Here is a 22,642-nt window from a genome sequence, read left to right on the forward strand (position 1 = left end):
TTCACTCGATCAAACCCTGAGAAAGGCCGTAACTGCTCTTTCTTGTTTCCATGCAAGCTAGGACGACTGTCTGGCATGAAACCTTAACAAATACCTTCAGAAAGTATTTATGCATGTAGCAGATGTAGTTGTGCCCGGGAGATGCGACAAACTTTGAATATACTATGATGGCTTAATTATTGTCTTATTAAACCTTCATCTCAGGTACCAGGGATCGTTACATTCACCACCTTCTCGACTGAACAAAGACACACACAGATGTAGAATACGTATCAACTTTTAGTCTCAGTCACCCTGTGGAGAGCCCGCCAAGGCTGGCTTGCCTCGCCGGCAACTTCGCCAAGACTTTCTCGTCGTGAGCTCGCCAAGACTGACTAAGACTCGCTTTATTCACTTCTCCAAACCTTAACCAATTACATGGAAGTTCAAGAGCTTGAGGCGTGGCCTCCACACATTTCACTCGCATGTAGCCAATCACACGAAGTACTTAACACGTCATATATACTGATTAATGGTCTTCTATACTAAAAGACTACACACACCAAACTGTCAGATTTAGCAGTCGGGTTGTCGACGTTTATATCGTAATTAGTTCCATTAACTGACTCAAGTTCCGTCTAGGACCTTGTATAAACTTAAATGATGACAGGTTATGGGAATCTGTTGAATGATATAAACCAGCTATCCACTGGCAACCAGCTATCATATCATATCAGTGACCGATCTTTAGACACATAGAAATAAATCATGACAATACTGCCACCTTGATAGAATTAGTTGATAACCACTGCTGATAATTCTTCGTTCATATAAAGTTACGTAATAAGAGTCACTCAGCAAATTTTAGAGTTTGAATCCTTATTTTATTTTGTATAGGAAAATTTATTATTTCCGAATCCGCAGCAAAACGTAAAAACAAATGAATGGTGGAAGTACCATGCTTTATTTGTGATATTCTTGATGAGTTTGAATAAGAAATAAAAAAACAAAACAATGTCCATCAAAATACAATTATTTTTCATCACACTGTTGCCAAAATATATTCACTAAGACATTCAAATCAAAATTAAGTATAATATTTCAATTTTTCATTCAAATTCAAATTTCAAATGTATTTTTTCTTATTTTAAAACTTGATTAAATCGGAAAACTACTTATGAATATCAATAAACATGAGTCAATTTCACATTAATTATTTAGGCAAAAATTAAAAAAAATCCAAATGTAAAAACAAAATATTTACTAGCTTATCAGTATGCATATATTAATTCACAAAGAAACAATCAATAACTGGAAGCATGAGGAAAATCAGTAAAAATCGAGCAACAAATGTGATCAGATAAAGATGATTATCTGTTCTATGTGTGAAAATTTTGAAAATGTAAAACGTCCATGTCTAATCAATGCCCCCTTTAAGAGACAGACATACTGCTATATTAAAGGTAAATCGGATTGACTGTTTAAGAATAGTAATGGTTGGACAGAATATATGCATCTTTATTATGACACAATTAGTGTAAACTGTTGAATAACTCAAGACTAATTTTTCACTCAATGCTATGTCCAATAAGGAATCTCACATTTGTAAGTAATGTACATTTCCTTCGACATAAGCTTAATATTATTATTTAGGAAACTTGGCATTCCTGTGTATCCTGAGATACAACCCACTCGAGGTTACGTTCATATCCAGATAGCTGAGTTACCGTACGTCGATTGGTCCTCCATTGGTGTGGGACTACTCTGTTCAATTGCTGCGTAAAATCACGAAGTTTTAGTCCCTTGTATTGAGCTACATCTGTATGGTAGTCTGGAATTTTGGCTCGTTCCGTAGTTTTATCTTTAGTATCTTTAAACTTATGGATCAAGAAATCAGCTCTCAGGCAATTAATGAAGACACTGACAATATTTCTATAACATTCCCATGTCTTCAAACATATATGAAATGCAAAGTTATGCGATGGCATGCCAGTATCTTGGGCAACGTCACTTAGTGCCTTAAATGAACATGGATATGATTCTGCATTGACATGGTTGTCAAATGCGTCCCAGTTCATCAACTCAGTTATAATCACGGCATTCGGATTGGCAGTGTTAAGTAACCCCTTAGCGAAATCTAGAACCACAGGAATACCATAATAATCAGCGATGTTAGATGTAGAGATGCGATCAAACTTTACACCAGAACCAATCTCTTTGGTCAAATTGAAACAACTATCCAATGAGACATTGAACGACATTAAACCATTCTTCAAATTAGTTCCAAACTGTTCAATGTTGTGAGATATGTAGTTACTGTACATGGTGATTACGGAAGGAACATTGCAATAAGCACTGGCATCAATGTAGTCCCAGCAAGTGAAAGGAAGAGCATCAGTTGGGAGACCATACATCATAGATTCATCTTTAAGTGCTGGTGGTATACCGCGGCAATATAAGTTGAATGGTGGTACTCTAGAAACGTTTATACGTAACAAAGTAACGTTTTGCACCAAAGCCTTTGAACGCCGAGGATCTGTACATGACAGAAGGATTGCACCTTCCCACCATTCCTGAAGTGAAACACGATGATGCACGGGAGCACGATTAACGTAATTCATCCACCCCATTTCTGCCTCCGCATCTTTTGAGATCAACCACTTTCTTTGAAGGGCAATATGGAATGCAGGTCCCCCATGTTGACCAACTTTCAACCACAACTTCCAAATTAATTTTATACGATCCAAATGATTCACCGATATTTTACATTTACCGCTTGTGTTTTTCAATATCGTAGAAGCATCACTTCTGATTAACTCTTTCAGGTTTCTCTCGAGCACTTTCCAACACAATTCTGTCAAACATAGCGAGTACCATATCTGGACCAGCATTTCTGACATGCTGATGACGTCATCACATGTGAACAGTAGATAGAGAAATAAAACATTACGGGCTTGGATATGCTGGCTAATATCATTGATGTGAAACATTACATGGCCATTATACTCGGATGGTAGTGAGGCTCCTGTCTTTATGACGTTTCTAAGGTCACCAGCACCACACAGTAGAAGCGAGAATTTATCTGGTCTGGCATCACCTTCCCACTCATTTTGCTTCAGGTTCAGCAAATCGACAGCGGGCGTGTTTCCCCAGTAATGAATATTTAGCGTCTCACCTTGCAGCTTCATTATGTTCATCCTCCAAGATGCCACCTTCATCATTTGTGCTATCTTGAGAATATCATCTTGTACTGCTGTACATTTTTTCTGATGGGTTGACCACGCCTCAGTCTGACATTTGTCCCCACAATACCATTGTTGTAGACACGCTGAACACTGCTTAACCACGACGATGTCCCTTTTGCAGTTGCCACACTGTCTAATCTTCGCAGCATTGTCACATTCACCCTACAAAGTTTATTATATAGAAAGCTATGTAAGTATAAAAAGGGTCGGCAATGGTTATTTTAATGAGCTTTAATTAATTATTTTTATTTTCGTAAAAATGTAGTTTAAATAAATAAAACTGTCACGTAAATTCGTAGACATGGGCAAGGTGTAAAATGTAATCAGCTATTTTATTCGTCCGTATTTTTTGTAAGCGTTTAAAGCATTTTCCAAATTAAATGTCATAAATTAAATGTAATCCATACTCAATTTCCAATTTTGATTCTTAAACCCAAATTATCAAATGTAATGTGAATGTAACTTATTTTTATTTCCTGTAACCTGTACCAGTTATCCCCTCTTGTACCTATAAATGTTTCAGCATCACATGCTCAACCGCGTTTACAAAGATCACAACCAAGTCATGTCACATTTATAATTAATTTGGCAACTTAATTTAAATTTCCTTTTCTTTATATTTATCTATATGTAGAAGGAGACCTTCTATAAGAGAAACAATAATTGCATGATATAACTGCATTACTTTGAGATATGAAATGTACCGATAACTAAACATAATTGTCGAGTTAGGAAATCATAATTACCTTGTGTCTAAATTTGTCATCGTATAAACACCCTTCACCGCAATACACTGCCATGCAGCACCGAGTGCACGCGACTCGCTGTTGATTTCCACAACGCCAACACGTGCCAATTTTAGCATCCATTATCTGCAAGATAATATAAACATACGATCGGTACCTTAAAACTTTTATAAACATTCAAGAAAATGTTCTCAAATCATACATATATCCGTCCAAACTCCAACTTATGTAGTAGAGTGCATTAAAAAAACAAAGAAAAACAATCTTAAGTCTTTGCATTCACCCCATAACCCCATGTTCCTGGCACCTCAAATAAATGTGTTTTGCTGGGTATAGCATGTATCCACAGCGGCATAACAAAATATGCAAAGTTTTGCCCACGAGAAGCACAACACCGTTATAACAAATTATAAAGGCCAATTCTTGCACAACTTATCAATCATATCATATTTAATATACACGTGTGGCGTGCATCTCATTTATTTATTACCAAATTATTACCAAATGCCTTAGTTTGTTGAAACACTAAAGGTGTCACCTTAGTGACGATGCGATGGGTTGACCTACATGCATATGAGGGTGCTTTACTTTATACAGTATATTGATATATTGTGGATTTTTCCATCGATGGGTAGTCACTCAAAACAACTGTGCTAAGATTCTCGCCAGCAAAGGGTTATTAATCACCGAAATCACTCACCCTGACCAGTCATGCCTATCTTGTCGAGATTGTTGCTGTGAACACAACACAACACAACCCGAACACGTGCGCAGTCCGTGAATGAAGTACACTTTTACTTGGAAACACTGAGTCACGAATTAACCGAAATGTCCATTGTTCACGGATGAATGGGTATACTATGTGGCCTTTGTGGCGAATTTTGCAAATCCTAGCAATCGAAGTGTGATTTCATGTTGGCAAGTGAGAAAATTGTTAGATTGAGGATATTCAGTCGACTAAACCATTAACCTAAGATAAGTTTAATTACAACTCGGTTATGAATAAAAACTCGTATATACCTTAACAATTTCCCATAAACCGGATTTTCACAATTTAACAAGTTAAAGAATTACCGAATTTAGACGAGTATTGACCAAAGGGTAATTATTCATCGAAATCACTCACCTTGATTAGTTCGTCACGCTTATTCCCCACGCATATCTTGTCGGACTTGTGAACACAACACAATACGGACACATGCGCAGTCCGTGAGTGAAGTACGCTTTTACTTGGAAACAATGAGTCACGAATTAACGAAAACGTTTGATTGAACAATTCACCGAATTCCCAGCGTTCACGGTAGACTGGTTATACTATGTAGCATCTGCGTCGAATTTTGCAAATCAAAGCAATAGAAGTGTGAGAAAAGATATTGGATGTAGATATTCAGTCGACTAACCCATTAAGCTAAATTACAACTCAGTTTTGAATAAAAACTAATACACACGTTCACAAGTTCCCTTAAGGTAGCGAGACTATTATTTGTGTTGAAAATTACGATTTTCACATTTATTTATTAAATGATGAAATGCACTATAAACTTTCATGTGATAAAGTCAACATAACATAGAATGTCATGTAAGTTGGTTAAAATGTAGATTTTCTGAAGGGAAGCAAGGCAGCCTCAGTAGTGTTTTCCAAAATCAACAACACAGGTTTAATCTGTGTGCCTATAAGTTTCAAAGATAAACTCAAGACAAAGCAATGTTAGGATGTGTTATCAGTAGCTATCTGACACACAATGAGTGTTTCCAAACATTTGAGTGGTTTGTCTCCGCCCCTGTTTGTTTCACAGATTAGTCATTTGCATATGAATGTGTCAGACACAAGGTCACACAGCCACTGAAAAAAAATCATTGATTTTGGTGTTTTCATATGCCGAATTTATCCAATTATAGCTATCCCATTCCTTTATTTTTTTGGTTTCCAATAGCCTTACACATTTGGATGTCCCTACACATGTTAAAACAGACCTTGATGGGAAAACAAATTGATTGTGCCGATAAACAAGCTTGAAAATCTTTGCTATTACTTCATGGACGTTTTCTAGGAGTTTATGTTATTCAAAATACAAGGTCTTTAACAAAAAATAACGTATACATATTATCGTCGGATTAACACCAAATTTTCACAGCTTTAAGGTGACAGTGAGAGGAACTTGAATGTGTCCAGACAAACTATTTCATCGATTATTTACCAACGAGTTGTGGTTTGAGTTGGGGGGCAATGCGACTAAAACAGTAATTAAAATTCAGCACACTATTTTTTAAAACGCATTGCTTGCATAAAACTGACCAGACACATTCAATTTACCAGACTATTGAACAACTAGGAAAAGTGAAAAAACTACTTCTTATCGCCAGCATAAATGCGTAATTATTTTTTTTACAGAAAAAGTAATTTTTCACCTTTGATTAAGTAACGGGTCATAGAATGCAGATACGGGCATGGCAAACACACCTTTGCAAAGCTTGAATTCTGGCGATTCTAAAAATATATACTTTCCTGGGTCTATTTGTGGTCATTTGGTCACAATTAGAAGATGAAAACAAGTAAGCAAATAATAGTCCCGCTACCTTAAACCGGGTTTAAATTGCCGAATGCAGACAAGCAGTCAACAACTATTGTATCACTCAATTATTCGTCACAACCATTCAAATATGGATCGCATTGGCGGTTGGCTGATGTACGAACAGCCGACTATTAAACTCATATTATAACGCTGTGATTTATGGATGTACCTAGTGTTATTTGAACCCGGAAACGACATACATTTTATAATCATATACAGTACAATCTAAACAAAACCTGTAATATTTAATAACAAACAGTCATATTTTATTAGCCATTTGAATTTCAGTAAACTGGTTAATATTTTGTGTCTTTGAATTTAATATGTAAGCGTGGTTGTTCAGGTGAGTCACACCATAATTGTGTGCCTGTCATACTTTATTCAGTATTCAGGGCCGTGATAGTCATGAGAACACTTTGACAAGCAGTCCCAAATCATCTTCACCAAAAGAAAGAGCATTAATATTAACCCATAGTCTCATCACAGAAAAATAGCGAAAGATGCTTTTCTATATGACAAACCCAAGCAGGATTCCATGTAATCAAGCAATTCATTTTGTACGCGTTGTGTAAGTCGATGTAAGTCCCGTATCGACTACTGCCCTCCAAATCACACAGTCGTAAATCTTTGAAGTATGACTAAACAACTATCGAGGTCACAGGGTGGTGATATTTTTGGAACAAGTCAAACAACCATGGTTGCATCATGTATCACGCTCTTTAGGAATACACACACATCACAGGTGACATAGCGACTGGCTGACTGAAACCATACATTTTAGAATGAAAAGGACAAGCAAATAGCATATAATACAAGAGATTACGTGACACCCGGTGGGTGAACAACGCGAGTTATTATCGCTATAAACAAATGACCAAGCTCGGGCAGTTGAATGACGTCACTCACAACAAATCGGTTGCACAGTAAGCAAGACGTCTGTCTGGGCTTATGCCTATACATTTTACTTTGGCAAATAGACATTTTAAAAACGTAATTTTGTAAATTTTTAATTGTCTAAAATGTGTGAACAGCCTAAATGGTTTATCGATCTTGTTTTGCATTATATGAATATTTTTGCCATTTTTCAAAAAAATATTGTCATGATTTTTTGAAGGCGTGATTTAGATCGGCTAATCACATTTCAAATTTTGATAATTTTAGAATTTTACGTGCTTTTTTGAAGACCAGAGGTGCCTAACCCGACTGATTTTGGAGGGTCATATTTTTCAAATGATTTCTCTTGTTTAAATTGTCGTTTTTTATACTTGAATCTTACCATTTTCATTAATGCTGGCAGTCATGATCAATATGTTGAAATCGTAATTCTGACACTCTGGCTGACCCGACACGATGGTGAATTCTTTTAGCTCGTTTTCGAGACACGACTTATTTTGGTTAGATATTCTGTGATCTTTGACGAAATATAATTTTTATTGGACGTGTTATGTACTCCTTAGTTTTGTATTCCGTTTTACAAAGTGCAATGCTTCACAGATAAGTGGATATTTAAACGAGATATTATAACTCTATTCTGTTCAGTTTATAATTGTAAATGGATATGGATATAGAAAGTGAAACAATCAAAAAACAAAAACCAGTATAGGTATTTTTTTAACTAATTGTTTATACTTCTCATTAAACAATCATTAACTATTAAGCCACTCAGGAGAGATTGACAAATTCTTTTAGACCATGTTTGGATACATAGTGTACACACTGCATCAGTTATGATTATTCTTTGAATATAGACGTATTTGCATATTGATATGAACGTAACTGATTGATTATGTGATAACACTGGATTCGCTTAGAACGTTCTATGTAAGGTAATCCGGAGCAAAAGATGTGATTTGATGGCGGAAGTAGCATGCTGTATGTATGAGATTCTTACTGAATATAACAATTCAAGACAAATATTCCCTAAAGCTATAATATCAAAATATCAAACTTCACTGTTAGAAACATACATGGACTACATACAAATAACGGTGAAAGTAAATAAAAAAATCGATTCTTGCATTTATTACACAACTGAATATACTGATAATGTTCACATACATACATTAATTTGTAAGTTACACATTAACTATTATTCAAAATATTTCATACAAAAAAAGTAACTAGTTTATCATAATTAAAACATTAATTCATAAATTCGATAACTTTACTCATCACATATCCAAACTTCGTACACCAAAGTCAAATTATTTCACAAAACAAAACAAGTTTCATTCAAGTAGATGCACAATTTCCCACACGATCTGGTTTGTGGAGTTGATGATGATCACCTTATGTCGCTAAACTTGATTTTCATAATCATCTGTAATAATATTCTTGACACAAACACATTTTAACACATATATATGACACATTAAAATAAATGCATAATTGATTGGCACTTGAAAACGATTGTTATTAGATTAGAAATACAATTACAATTCTCTGAACATTTCAATCTAATATAACATCATTGTCACTGTTTATGAAATTGTACATTCTCGTGTATCCTGTGATTCAACCCATTCAAGGTTTCGTTCAAATCCAGACAACTGGGTTACTGTACGTCGATTGATCCTCCATTGGTGTGGGACTACTCTATTCAACTCCTGACAAAAATCACGAAGCTTTAGTCCATTATATTTGGCCACGTCTCTATGGTAGTCTGGAATTTCCTTTCGTTCTGTAAAACTGCTGATCGTCCCTTTATGCTTATGAATCAGAAAATCAGCTCGCATTCAGTTAATGAAGACACTGACGAGATTTTCATAAGTTTTCCACGTTCTTCGAATAGAGTAACAATCAAAATTATATTCTGGCATACCAGTATCTTGCGCAATATCATTCCCTCCAATATGCATTATATCATTTTGATCAGATATGGTGCGTGCATGTGGCGCTCCAATGTTTCCCAGTTCATCATTTCAGTTATAATCATAGCATCCGGATTAGCAGTATTGAGAAACCTCTTTGCGAAATCTAGAACCACGGGAATACCATAATAATCTGCGATATTAGATGTACAGATGCGATCAAACTTTTCACCAGAACCAATTTCTTTGATCAAATTGAAACAACTATCCAATGAGACATTGAACGACATTAAACCATTTTTCAAATTAGTTCTAAACTGTTCAATGTTGTGAGATATGTAGTTACTGTACATGGTGATTACGGAAGGAACATTACAATAAGCACTGGCATCAATGTAGTTCCAGCAAGTGAAAGGAAGGGCATCAGTTTGGAGACTTTACATCATCGGTTCTTCTTTAAGAGACGATGGCATTGCGGGAAAGTATGTACTATAGTATGACGATTCACTGAAAAGGTTTATACGGAGCAATGTAACGTTTTGTAATTACAGCCTTTGAGCGCCTAAGATCTGCAGATGAGAATGGAATTCCACTTTCCATCCATTCATTAAGAGAGTGATAATGATGCAAGGGAACAGAGTTAACATAATTCAACCAGCCGGTTGCGCCAGGATCTGCAATCATCAGTCATTTTCTTTGAAGGGCAATATGCAATTCAGGTCCCCCGTGTTGACCTACTTTCAACCACAACACCAAAATCACTTTTATAAGATCCAAATGCTTTTTGTGTATTTTACATTTACCACCTGTGTTTTTCAAAATAGTAGAATGATCACTTCTGATTAACTCTTTCAGGTGTCTCTCGAGTATGTATGTGTATGAGCCCGAAGTACGAGCATGTACTTGTGTTCGCCTTGTACTTACTGCAAATACCGAACTTACAGTACACTTACAAATTGAAGCACTTAGGGAATAAACTTTCCCTTGGACTCAATCAACTCAAGTTGAACGTACGCCTATGAATGGCGTGTATTTTGAGTTAAAGATAATTGCCACCAAAACGCCTTCGTTGAAACACTGACGCAGTCATCTCAGTGGCGGTGCTATACTTGGACAAAAGATACGAATTTGGCAAAACAACTCATCTTTCTTTGTCGTGTTTATCGTGTCGTACACAATCTGAACGCATGCGCAATGCCTGCGAAATATTTTTAATGTTTAACCAACTGTTGCACATGATTAAACCTAGTATTATGTTATATTCTGCGTTTACATATTGCAAATTATTGTATGTATGTTTTAAGCCTAGGAACATACAGACGAATATGCTATTGTCTTGTATTGCAATTATGACAGGCGGCATCTAAATATGAAAGATGGTTCATTATAAATGCGTACAACAATTCTATATAAACGAAAGATTTGCATTCTTCCAACTTCTGACGCTCTCTGAAGAATATCGGGAATACCAGGCCCCCTTAAGCCCGCAAAAAATAAATAAATAAATAAATTGACAAACCCAGCCCACGTCAATAGTTGGCAGGTTCCCGTCTCAGGTATCATTGCGTACCAAGCCACAAGAGGCCGGTAACTAGTAACAGTTCCAGCATTCTGGTTGGTCCGTCAGCTTCTTGTTGCTTGTTCTATTTCCCTTGGTTAACTGATGTCAACGCTTACGCCCGTGACCCTAGAGCAGGGGTTTACTTTTATTTTCGAAAGTTTGGCGAATATAAAATTGTTTCTTTTATTATAAATTTGCACAGAAACAGCGGAAAATTCCAGAAACATTTCAAATATGTAAGTCTAAGCAGGCAGAATGTATTGGCATGGTGTAAAGAAGACTTGTTTACAGAAAACGAATATAACATTGTTTTCAAATTACGTCACTTAGTCACGTGATTGGGCAGCCATTTTCTTCAGGTCGAACGAGGACAATATGACGTCACTGAAGAAGGTATACCAAAATAATAAATTTAGCAGACGACGATTTCCTGGCTTTTAGCTGTTCCACTTTCCGAAAGAAGTTCATATACACTGACGTCATTTAGCAAAGTAATTTTGCTGTCACTAGAGTTACGTACGGTTTAGCGAGCTAAATCCCAAGAAAAACAACTTCAAACAGATAATTGTTGTCACGGTGTTCAAGCCGGTGATTGTTCAATAAACGTACTATCGATTGGTGATAGTTTCGGTTGCATGAATGTATGGAAATGGTGTACTTTTATTGACTTTTATTTGGGATGGCATTTGGCGTCACACGTTTGTGTTACACAAGTCTATGGGAGGAACTATAGCCGTTCTGTGTCTGAAAATAACAAACATTTTGCATGGAGGGGGGGGGGGAATCTGCTCACTATTTTCGCGTGACTTTACTAGGGGGTCCAGGGGCATACTCCCCCTCAAATATGTTGAAATCTAGACCTTCTGAAACCCTTTTTCCTCCATTTCCATCAATTGTTGCTGATACAAAGAGTTTCAGCTTGATTTTGGAGGGGCGACGTCGAAAGACCGACACAAGAAGAGCTATGGACGCACAGCTAGTTCAGTTGATGCTTGGAAAATGCCATTCACTGTGAAAACGCACCAGAGTACGTCCTGTTGTGTTTGTCTACAGTAAATGCAGGTTTATAGAGGGAATTTTGCCAAGTTATATTGTTAAGGAGACGGCCGAGTAAATGAATTTTGGCTGGCGAAGACGATAATGTGAGCGGTCCGGGAGTGCAGTTTTCATTACAGGTAACATAATTGTAGCAGTGTGTTGACTTATTTCTTGAACTTAGATACTTTTGCTGTTTATATGTAGCAAAATGATTAATAAGCACATATACAATTATTATTAATGGAACAAACTTATATATAATATTTTTACTTCAATTATTGACAAAAAAAAATAAAAGGTGACTTCTTTAATGGTTTAATATATTGTTGACAAAAAATATGTCAATATATACATTACACCAAATTTCATGATATATTGATAATTGGTGTGCAAGCTGATTTGTTATGAATAATCATATCTGATGTTCATTATAAACATATAATATGGTTAAATCAAATAAAACATGACATAAATAAAAACAGAAACTGCACCTAATACTAGTACTAGGAACAATCCTTTTACAACAAGGACTTTTCACTGATTACACAAACCGTTTCTAAATCTAGCAATAGCCGCCTACAAAGGTGTTTTTTTCCTATGCTACTTCAAGTTCATTGCGAGAAACGCAAATAGAATTTGACTAAATATTCCTTTTTACACGATCCACAAACTCAGATCTGTAAGGCGTCAATAATTTAACAAAATATTTTACTGTGCTTTCTCACATATATAAATTAATTACTTTTCTACTAAAATAAGCTCTAACGTGTTTAGAAATAAGCCAGTGCCATTTATAAAGTCAGTCAGATAACTATTTAGTTGCCACAAAGAATACACATAATTCTTTTGGTGCATCTCTATATTTTCCACTAATACTAAAAAAATAGTTGTTTATTTTGTAGTATATCAAAAAATATCAGAAAAATGGATGCTAAACGGTAACTGACTGAATATAAATATATTATGAGAACATAAAGCTCCTGAAAAATGTAACTACACCATCCTAGCAAATTAAAAAAAAAGACACATGACCCAATTACGCCCGTTTCAGTAAAATCATTTCACAAACACGCAAATTACACTCAAACGCATGCAGAATGTCTATGGAGTGGAGTTGCAATGATCCCCTTGCTGAATCCATTATGAACTCTTGTTTGGCGTTTTAATATTGTGTGTGTGAATATTAACTATAACGATATTCGTGACATCAGGGACCTCTCATTACAGCTCCCTGGTGACATATAGTCCTTGGACAATTCATTATGACTAAAAGCAGTACAACAAACTGACAATGTGACAACACAATGAATAACAGAAAATTGCTGAATACTGCATACATTTCAGACATGGGCTTTAGCATTTTCGTTTCCTGTAAATTGTTATTTGATACAAGATCATTGTCATTGTTCAGAAAATTATGCATTCCTGTGTATCCTGAAGTAAAATCCACTCAAGATTACGTTCATGTCCAGACATGTGAGTTATCATACGTCGATTGACCGTCCATTGGTGTGGTACTACTCTATTTAACTGCTGAGTAAATTCACGAAGCCTTAATCCATTGTATTGGGCCACATCTCTACGGTAGTCTGGAATTTCCCTTCGTTCAATATTTGGCCCTTTATGTTAATGGATCAAAAAATCAACCTTTCCACGGTTTGTCACACATGTAAAAGGCCAAATTATCTACCGGTATGCCAGTATCTTGAGCAATACAATGAATTCCATTGTTATTTAATGATGGTGGATTTATGTAGCATTCAAAGATTTTCCAGTTCAATGACTCAGTTATAATCAGTGCATTCGGATTGTCAGTATTAAGAAACTCCTTTGCGAAATCAAGAACAACTGGAATACCATAATAATCTGCGATGTAAGATGTGGAGATGCGATCAAACTTAGCTTCAGAACTAATCTCTTTGGTTAGTTTGAAACAGTCACACAATAAGACATTGAACGACATTAAACCATGCTTCAAGTTAGTACCAAACTGTTCAATTTCATGAGATATATAGTTCCTGTACATGGTGATTACAGAAGGAACGTCACAATAAGCTTTGGCATCAACGTAGTCCCATCCAGTGAATGGAAGGGCATTTGTTGGGAGACCATAAATCATAGGCTCATTTTTGAGTGCTGATGGCATGTTGGGGAAACAACGGTCGTATGGCGATGCTCTAAACACATTCATACGTAGCAAAGTGACGTTTTGTTTTGTAAGTTTTGAGCGACGAGAATCTGTAGAAGCCACTAGGATTCCACTTTCCAACCATTCTTGAAGTGAAAGACGGTGATGGAAAGGAGCGCAGTTAACATAATTCGTCCACCCGATTTTTGCATTGGAATCTGAATTATTCAACCACTTTCTTTGTTCCGCAATATGGAATTTAGGTCCTTCATTTTGACCTAATTCCTGCCATAACAACCAAACGTTTTTAATAATATCCAAATGCTTTTCGGGTATTTTACATTTGCCACCTGTGTTTTTCAATATCGTAGAAGCATCACTTCTGATTAACTCTTTCAGGTTTTTCTCGAGCACCTTCCAACACAATTCTGTCAAACATAGTGAGTACCATATCTGGACCAGCATTTCTGCCATGCTGATGATGTCATCACATGTGAACAGTAGATAGAGAAATAATACATTACGAGCTTGGATATGAGGACTTGAATCATTGATACTAAACTCTACAAGCCCATTAAATTCGGATGGTAGTGATGCTCCCGTCTTTATAACATTTCTGAGATCACCAACACCACACAGTAGAAGAGAAAGTCGGTCTCGCCTTGTGTTACCTTCCCACTCATTGTGCATCAGATTTAATAAATCGACAGCGGGTGTGTTTCCCCAATAGTAAACACTCAGTGTCTCATACTGTCTAACCATATCTGACCTCCAAGGTGCCATCTCCATCTGTTGTGCTATCTTGCGAATATCGTCTTGTACTGCTGTACATTTTTTCTGATGGGTCGGCCACGCCTCAGTCTGACATTTGTCCCCACAATACCATTCTTGTAGACAAGCTGAACACTGCTTAACCACGACGATGTCCCTTTTGCAGTTGCCACATTGTCTAATCTTCGCAGCATTGTCACATTCACCCTATATCGTTCGGCAGAAGAAAAACCATGTGAATATAAACAGTTTAAATGTCACACATTCAGTAATAGTTTGTAATTTATATCACCGGATGCACACTGTATTTTTTAGACATTACCAGTATTGATATCAGCAAAATATGGTCTCATTTTGAGATATGTGCAATAGTTCAATAATTGTAGCCTACATTTGAAAATGGGTTAAGTATGTAGGGGATCTTACTGCAAGATAAAAACACAATGCAACATAGGTCCAGAGAAGTCCAGCTCCGATGTAGAGTTGCATATGACAGCTAATACAGCTACTATTCTTGCATGTGATTTACAACAATTATTAACGATAGTAAATAAGCTTTTACGTTATATAGGCAATATACCCTCACAAAACTATAGGTCAAGAAATTTAGTAAACACCTGCACCATAGATTAGCATATCATGCAATAAATGGCTGAAACTCATCTATCACTTAATGTGTTTGTTCATAGACCTTAGAAAACGGGGACATGCTATTGTGGGTATCCCTTTCGTGTAACCTTAGTTATAATCCTCTACCCAATTAACACCTTAGTGAAACTGACAATAAAGCTATGTCAACACCACTGTTACATCCTCTCTTGTTCCATAAGCTAAACATGGCTGCCAGGGAGTAGCTATACAAAATAAGCCAACTTTGTGGTTAGAATATAATCAGAAAAATTACATTTCATTAAAACTGAATAGCCAAGTCCATTCTATTGATACGAGTGGAATTGAAAATTGCAAAGTTAACAGTTTTTATTTCACTATGAAAACAGGAAAGGGAAATAAAAATGGTCAGTTTTCTCTGCAAGAAAACAAAACTGCCTAAACGTAAACAATGACCTGTCAACATTTGTGTCATTATAAGCAGTGGATTTTTCATCATATTTAGAACTGATATGACATAGTGCACCCGTTATACACTGACAAATGTGAATATTGGCACAGCATAACTTATCAAACATATAAAAAAAGGTAAGAACTAAAACTGTTTCAGATGTATAGGTATATGTATTAATGGAACTATCTATACAGGAGATTATAACCCACGTTGCACACAAGAAACTGGATTTTCCTTTGTTTCAGACAGAAGTTGCATGTCCCTGTTTTCTAAGGTCTATGGTTTGTTGAACATTAGTTGAAGCCAACAGTTGTGATCGTAAAATAGCTGTAATTACCTTGTGTCTAAATTTGTCATCGTATAAACACCCTTCACCGTAATACACTGCCATACAGCACCGAGTACACGTGACTCGCTGTTGATTTCCACAACGCCAACACTTGCCAATTTTAGCATCCATTATCTGCAACAAAAGTAACAGTACTCACATGATGGTTTATTAATATGGCAGTCTCGATCGAAGAAAATGTATCCATTAACATGCAAAGCATGGGTCTCAGTGGAGTTATTTGATGCCTTGAAATTCAGGCACTGTTATTTGTTCAGAAGTTTTTAATTTAGTGGACTATATTATCTGTGGGTAATCATAATCATAATCATATATATTTATAGCTTTTCTCATGAATATGCACTATTTTCTTGTATGTTACACTCCATGTGTATCATTGGCCATGCTGTGTACTTTCGTTTTCGTCCTGTGGGCCAGGTCTATACATTATAGGGAATACATGGTCTGTAGCCCACGTCAAAATTAGTCAGGCTATTCAAATAGTTTTCCCTCTCATAATCTATATCATGCGTGTATCAGGTCTAGAAGGCATTTGTTTGTTGTATAATGGATATAATGCGAGGGTTGACTGCATTGCAATATCAATAGCCAGCTCTTTGTATTACTTCTCACTTTGTCATGGATCTTGTCGGATTGGTTCATTTTGGCAAATAAAGTGTGTCTCAAAACATGACGGCCTCCAATGTAGAGATAGGTAGGTTGAATACGCGACTTTGAAAAAAAGAAAACTCGTATAATAGTTGCATTCAACTATCTCACTACTCCGAAAGAAAGATCAAAAAACACCTTATCATAGGCCTCTATATAACTGAGAATTGTGACATGAGCGAAGTCATGGTTTTTATCGATAACCAAAGCAAATAATGGATATTCGCACCAGCGTGCAAAAATAACCCAATTGGTCAACAAAATGTCATTTGCACTCGTATCATATTTCTCAGTTTTGGAGTTGTATGTACAGTTTTAAAGTAGTTGCATTAAAATGCATTAACCAAAAAATAAAATTAATCTTATTATTATTCAAGTCTTTCGGGAGGGGATTGTCCTGCTCTGACTGGGAAAATTATATCGTACTGACTTATTCACACAAACTCAATGAAAATGTCTATGTATAACAATCTGTGCTGTAGCACTCGTATTCAAAGACATACGTGTTTCATGGTACTGAAGATGTGCATAGGAATAGCAACCACCCCTATAAAAAATGGTCAGGCCCGTCAGTGAGAATGGTGGATACGGGGCGTGTTCACTTTTACCATAACATAACAACATTAACCGGGGTATTTCCGGCTATTATTTATTAACAACATTTAGTTAACTGTTAATAGCAAGTATTCTTTTCTCCGGGCGGCTGTTTAGTAAGACTCGAAATGTGGGAGGCGTGTGAATAGCCATGTTTGTATCATATATTGAAGATAATATTTGGTAATCATAGTTTATTTATAAACTACTATTATGTTTGTATCATGCTGTCCGACATTCCGCTTAACAATACACACGGCGCAACGGCGGCTAAATACGTTGACCTAATTAAATGTAAATGTTCTACCACATGGTTCGCATTATATTGCGTATACATTGTGTTATTATTGTATTTATGATACGTTATAGCACTTTACACAGCTACAGACAGCCACACAAAATACTGTACAATGATACAAGTCAATGAATTTACTAATCTACCAAAGAAACTCACCTTAGCATGTGATTACCAGGCGGAGATAGATTGAACGCATGCGCAATGCGTATCAGTGAATGACACTTTTAACTGGTAATGCTGAGTCATGAGTGAACTGAAAATATCACAGGCGGCCATGCTACAGTACTAATTTGTTGGATCAATATATTCTGAATATTACAACATTCCCACAAGGTGCTGATAATGGCTATTTCAATATTAACATAGAAACATAAAGGTTGCCTTGTATTATAAACAGCATAATTTGTCATTCAGCAGATCTCATTAAAAACCTCATTATACAACCACATATTGTCTGAAAGTCTTGGTATAGAGGATAGCATACTGGGTGGTCATTTGTTTACATAAGCATAACATGACAGATGAAATACCGTGCAGTACTTCGGCTGAAATTTACTGCATATAGTGATGTGTCCCGACCTTTACAGAGAAGTGTTTTCAATGCCGATTTGGCATTATTCCGTGACAAAGCTTTGTTTTGTTTTTTCAAACCCAAACCTCATTGTCCTGTGAATCGGCAGTGTAAATTCAATACATGTGGCACTAACGTAGTAGATTTATGGGAGGTTAAAGCGCGGTGGTCGTCGCGCAGCGCGTGTTCGAATTTCATGTAAATAAATAATGTAATTTACTCCCATATCGAACAGGACTTGGCGCGACGACTGCCACCCTTTAAAGCGCGGTAGTCGTCGCGCTGCGCATGTACTAGATATATGGGTCACATATAAACAAAGATGGCGACTTTGACTTTCATGTGATTGGAGCGTATCGAAGGAGTCACCAGCGGTAATCAGTGCAAGTCGCACCCAGGTCAAACCTCATACTTGTGATTTCCATTTGAAGAGCGCATTGGATTGTGGGAAAATCAATGTTTATCAGCACAAATGTCAAACATGCCCGACGACTACCGCGCTTTAAACACAAATGATTCAACAACATACTTATGTTACAATGTGTTGACCAGCGTTATTGTAGCAAGAAAAAATCACGAATCAAAGAAAGCCTGGAAATAACTCCGGTGAGCTGACAGTATTGGATAGATTAAAATTAATTCAAAACTTAAGATTGGCCTTTCAAACAAGACTCTTTTCTATGAGGGCGCACTTCAATTACGTCAGACTAGTTTGAAGCGTGATTCGACTCCCAGTCAGCTGGCTGTCGTACAAATAAAAATAAAATTTACTGATAGTTACTATATGGGCAGCCATCTTGAATATGATTTAAAACTAAATAATGAGGCAAGTTGAAAATCTGTTTTTTTCAGTTTCAAACAAATGGGGGGGGGGAAACTAAGCTTTATAGCCAAACGATCCGTTAGGGTAACATAAAGCCAATGTCAATAAAATTCAACAGCATGAATGAAAAATGCCTTGTATACCAACCCCCTCATTACACGAAGAACAGTTTCCTGTGGTATTTGAAACCGAAATCGTTATTCATCTGTAAGGCCGTCGCTGATTGGCTCCCGAGTTGTTCACGTCACCTCTATACTTCCAGGAATGATACAAAATACACTTTAAATATCAGATTGTTAAACGTCACTTAATCCCCTTTTTTAGACTTTAAATGGTCATAGTGGAAATAATAATTACACGTTTACAACTTGTGTGTTATTGGAACAACATAATAACCCACATATTTAGTGCGCATCAAAGACATCAGTGATGACAGATCTGGTCCACGGCAAATAACATTCCTTGGTTGGGGGTTCCCGTCTAATAAAAGTCCAAACAAATTACAATTCATTTAATTAATTAATGTTAATGTTCATATTCATTCATTCAAATGCTATGGATGGTAAAATTGACACACTCTGGCGCTGTGGAATCAGGAATAATCCGTGCACTAGTTGTCAAGTAGTTTTTGTGACCAGTTATCTTTATGATTTGTTGTGGTGGAATACCGGCTTTCGTCAGGGTTTGAACAGTCGTCTTCCGAACAGAGTGGTTTGTTTTTCTTCCGGTAAAGGACATGGAAGCGGCAGCTCGGGCATGAATGATGCTATCTTGTTTTTCCCCATCGGACGAGAAGAATACCACGAAAGTGAGTTGACACGAGATGCGGGAATCTGTTGGATATAAAACGGACTGTCGAGCCCGCATGTATTAATCGGACGGTGTCGAACATGCTCTCTATAAATTCGGACAGGGTCCCTGGAACTGTCGGGAAGGGCAAACATACGAGGGGGGGGGGACCACACGCCGATCACCATATTTCCATCAGGAGTCTTAGTGTCGCGTTCTTTGAACTGCAGAAATTCGCGTCCCGAACCATCTCGTTGTACAGTAATGTCTCCATGGCACAATTTTCTATGTTCATCCCGGCCGCGAAGTCCGAAATGTTTGGTAAATAAATACCACAGCGTGAAATTGAGGGTGTCTCCATCGGCGGTCCCTAGTTTACCTTCTTTCCACATTGCGTCTTCTTCTTCCGGAGATATTGCTTCACTGGCGTGACTACCGCAACCGAGGCCAGTTTTCTTGAGGCGCATCTGTTTTGCCTTCAAAGCATCATTTGTTAACGAAAAATGTTTATCACACAGAGATACTCCGTAGTTGTTTTCGGTGAGATATCTTTCTAAGCTGTGCTTTATTGCAGAGACGGATCCTGGTTCATAATCAGTTCCATCCTGTTTCTTCAGGTTAACAAAGAATGTGTACTCGTTCAGTGTCTTAGGTGGAATCTCCGATAGCTTACGGTGGTCGGCATATCGGCTCTGAATATAACTCCGTACCTTTGCGACGTCTCGTTCAGTTGTACGAACTGTGCTTGCTTTCGTTGTGATTTTATAAAATCGCCCACAGCTTCTAAATCTTCTTTCCCGACACTTTCCGCGACACTGTCGACTTTATCATCACCAAATAATAAAGAGTCCAACTGGTCTTTCAGTATATTTCCCATCCACTGAATAATATCGTCAGCCATTATCAAAGCGCAGACGATAATCTCAAATTACGCGCGTTGTTTGTAAACAGAAAGTAGTTCCAGGAAATAGACGCGTTTACCAAATATGGCAAACGGGGCCCGAGCGTGATATGGAAAATTATTGCACGGCCCGGCTCGCGCATCGGGATTCCCATAGCGTTACGAGGCCGGGCAATACGACGTATATGATAATACCGACTATGACTTGTTGAAATATTCCCTGGTGCGCTCTAGTCATGCAAGGAATTACCTAATAGAACATCTCTTTTTTTGCTGTTTTTTTATCAGCGTCGTCATCTTCGTATTCATATCTCGGGCACGACTACAGCCATCACTTAATTTACTGGTAAAAATATGGAAACTGGCCACCCCGAACACGCCAAGAAGCAAGCATCACTGAACTGATATTCGACAGTTATAGCACGAAATTCTTTTAGATACTGTAATCTCAGTGTTTTTTGGTTCATGTGTGATACGTTCAATCCGAATGACCATATCGGCCGTTCCCACATTGAAGAAATATATCCTGATATCATAACACTAACATAATTTTCATATGAGTTTTTATGTTTGCGTAATCCTGTTTTGTGGTGGGGTTAGATGTCCATGTGATGACTCAATATGCGATGATGGCCTGTATTAGGATTTTAATCACCTTAACAAAGCAACAAGGCAACCCATTATTTCTGGGTAAATTATATAAAACAATTGTTGCTAATAATGAAAAATTATCTGCGTTACGTAGATTAGCAGATAATTGTTATCTATTTGTATGTAAATTATTCACAGGTGGGATTCCACATGCTCTGATTGGTTAGTGGCTAAGTAGCCAGGTGAGCATATAGTAGACAGAGTATTCTATTGTATTCAGTCTCCGTTCCAATATGGCATGAATATTATGTCCGTTTGACGCAAACGGAAGAGTGTGCCTTGCTTGCAATTCGTGTTTTATCAATTGTATTTAAATAATCTTTGTAATTATAATCTTGTTAGGTTTTGAAATTGATGAGCACCAATGAAAACCCGAGGGTTGGACGGTTCCCGGAAAAAGAACAGTGGTGTGAATGTGCACTTGTGTATATTCAATATGTTTATTGTGAGAAATGTTAGTCCAGACAATTGCTCGTACTTGGCCAAGTCAATTCACCTTGCTCAAACCTAAAAACGTGTATAGAAAGATCATATACAGATACGAATTAAAAAAAAATGTATAAATATATCAGAATGTTGTATTTCGACTTATTGTTACTCCATCAGCTCTAACGATACAGTTGGAATTCACTTAAAACCAAAACATAATTATATCGTATTTGAGAATGTGAACACAATTTGCTATGACGAAAGCTGTGATTTCATTGTGAAAGTTACACTCCTTTACAAAGTGGTTATTATCCAATGACTACCCACACCTTTTCAGTGCACATAATTATAAGATGTAAGAACGGCTGCAACTGTGGGTACGACTATGGCACAAATTATGACAGTCACGAATGGTACCAGAAATATATCTGTAAAGATATGTATAGATTATATAGTCAGTAGAAGCTATATAAAACACACATATACACGCGTTTACACAATTCATAATTCAAATATCCACTTGGCAAATTTAACATAGGGGAGGCAATGGCTAGATATAAATGATGTCACACATGCGGCGGGCATATCACTTTCATATCATGTGTATGATGTAATCATATCACCAAAATACTCGTATCACTAGCTTATATATCACGTGAATGTATTGACCCAATC

The 22,642-nt window shown here is 36.8% G+C and overlaps 3 protein-coding genes and 1 pseudogene across 4 annotated transcripts; all 4 read right to left on the minus strand.

The window, feature by feature from the left end:
• Positions 1-266: 266 nt before the first annotated feature.
• LOC144361773 (uncharacterized) lies at positions 267-5,156 on the minus strand. Of its 2 annotated transcripts, none has more exons than XM_078013576.2 (3): positions 5,097-5,156; positions 3,971-4,096; positions 267-3,386 (listed from the first exon to the last, which is right to left on the minus strand). In XM_078013576.2, exons 2-3 carry the CDS (start codon positions 4,091-4,093, stop codon positions 1,629-1,631), a joined length of 1,881 nt encoding a protein of 626 aa, XP_077869702.2. In that variant the 5' UTR covers positions 4,094-4,096; positions 5,097-5,156; the 3' UTR covers positions 267-1,628. The 2 variants fall into 2 exon arrangements, with proteins under 2 accessions (XP_077869702.2, XP_085356306.1); XM_085500180.1 differs by lacking the exon at positions 5,097-5,156 and adding an exon at positions 4,671-4,724.
• A 3,867-nt stretch (positions 5,157-9,023) lies between these two features.
• Positions 9,024-10,037, minus strand: LOC144361775 (uncharacterized; annotated as a pseudogene).
• A 2,079-nt stretch (positions 10,038-12,116) lies between these two features.
• On the minus strand, positions 12,117-17,999 carry LOC144361777 (uncharacterized). The gene is made up of 4 exons (XM_085500620.1): positions 17,960-17,999; positions 16,252-16,377; positions 13,600-15,058; positions 12,117-13,571 (listed from the first exon to the last, which is right to left on the minus strand). The coding sequence occupies exons 2-4, from the start codon at positions 16,372-16,374 to the stop codon at positions 13,360-13,362; spliced, it is 1,794 nt and encodes a 597-aa protein (XP_085356746.1). The 5' UTR covers positions 16,375-16,377; positions 17,960-17,999; the 3' UTR covers positions 12,117-13,359.
• Positions 18,000-19,874: 1,875 nt separating this feature from the next.
• Positions 19,875-20,887, minus strand: LOC146741881 (uncharacterized protein KIAA1958-like). The gene is made up of 2 exons (XM_085500621.1): positions 20,660-20,887; positions 19,875-20,597 (listed from the first exon to the last, which is right to left on the minus strand). Exons 1-2 carry the CDS (start codon positions 20,885-20,887, stop codon positions 19,875-19,877), a joined length of 951 nt encoding a protein of 316 aa, XP_085356747.1.
• Positions 20,888-22,642: the final 1,755 nt, after the last annotated feature.

Source organism: Saccoglossus kowalevskii, chromosome 6 (genome assembly GCF_978046115.1).
Source record: "Saccoglossus kowalevskii chromosome 6, keSacKowa6.1, whole genome shotgun sequence".
In the NCBI taxonomy this organism is placed as follows: Eukaryota; Metazoa; Hemichordata; class Enteropneusta; family Harrimaniidae; genus Saccoglossus; species Saccoglossus kowalevskii.

Coding starts and splice junctions, on each gene's coding strand:
- LOC144361773 (XM_078013576.2), bottom strand. CDS start 4,093: ATGGATGCTAAAATTGGCACGTGTTGGCGTTGTGGAAATCAACAGCGA. Junction 3,387..3,970: donor ATGACAAATTTAGACACAAG/GTAATTATGATT, acceptor TAAACTTTGTAG/GGTGAATGTGACAATGCTGC.
- LOC144361777 (XM_085500620.1), bottom strand. CDS start 16,374: ATGGATGCTAAAATTGGCAAGTGTTGGCGTTGTGGAAATCAACAGCGA. Junction 15,059..16,251: donor ATGACAAATTTAGACACAAG/GTAATTACAGCT, acceptor CGAACGATATAG/GGTGAATGTGACAATGCTGC. Junction 13,572..13,599: donor GTGTGACAAACCGTGGAAAG/GTTGATTTTTTG, acceptor ATTAACATAAAG/GGCCAAATATTGAACGAAGG.
- LOC146741881 (XM_085500621.1), bottom strand. CDS start 20,887: ATGGCTGACGATATTATTCAGTGGATGGGAAATATACTGAAAGACCAG. Junction 20,598..20,659: donor GAGCCGATATGCCGACCACC/GTAAGCTATCGG, acceptor GTTAACCTGAAG/AAACAGGATGGAACTGATTA.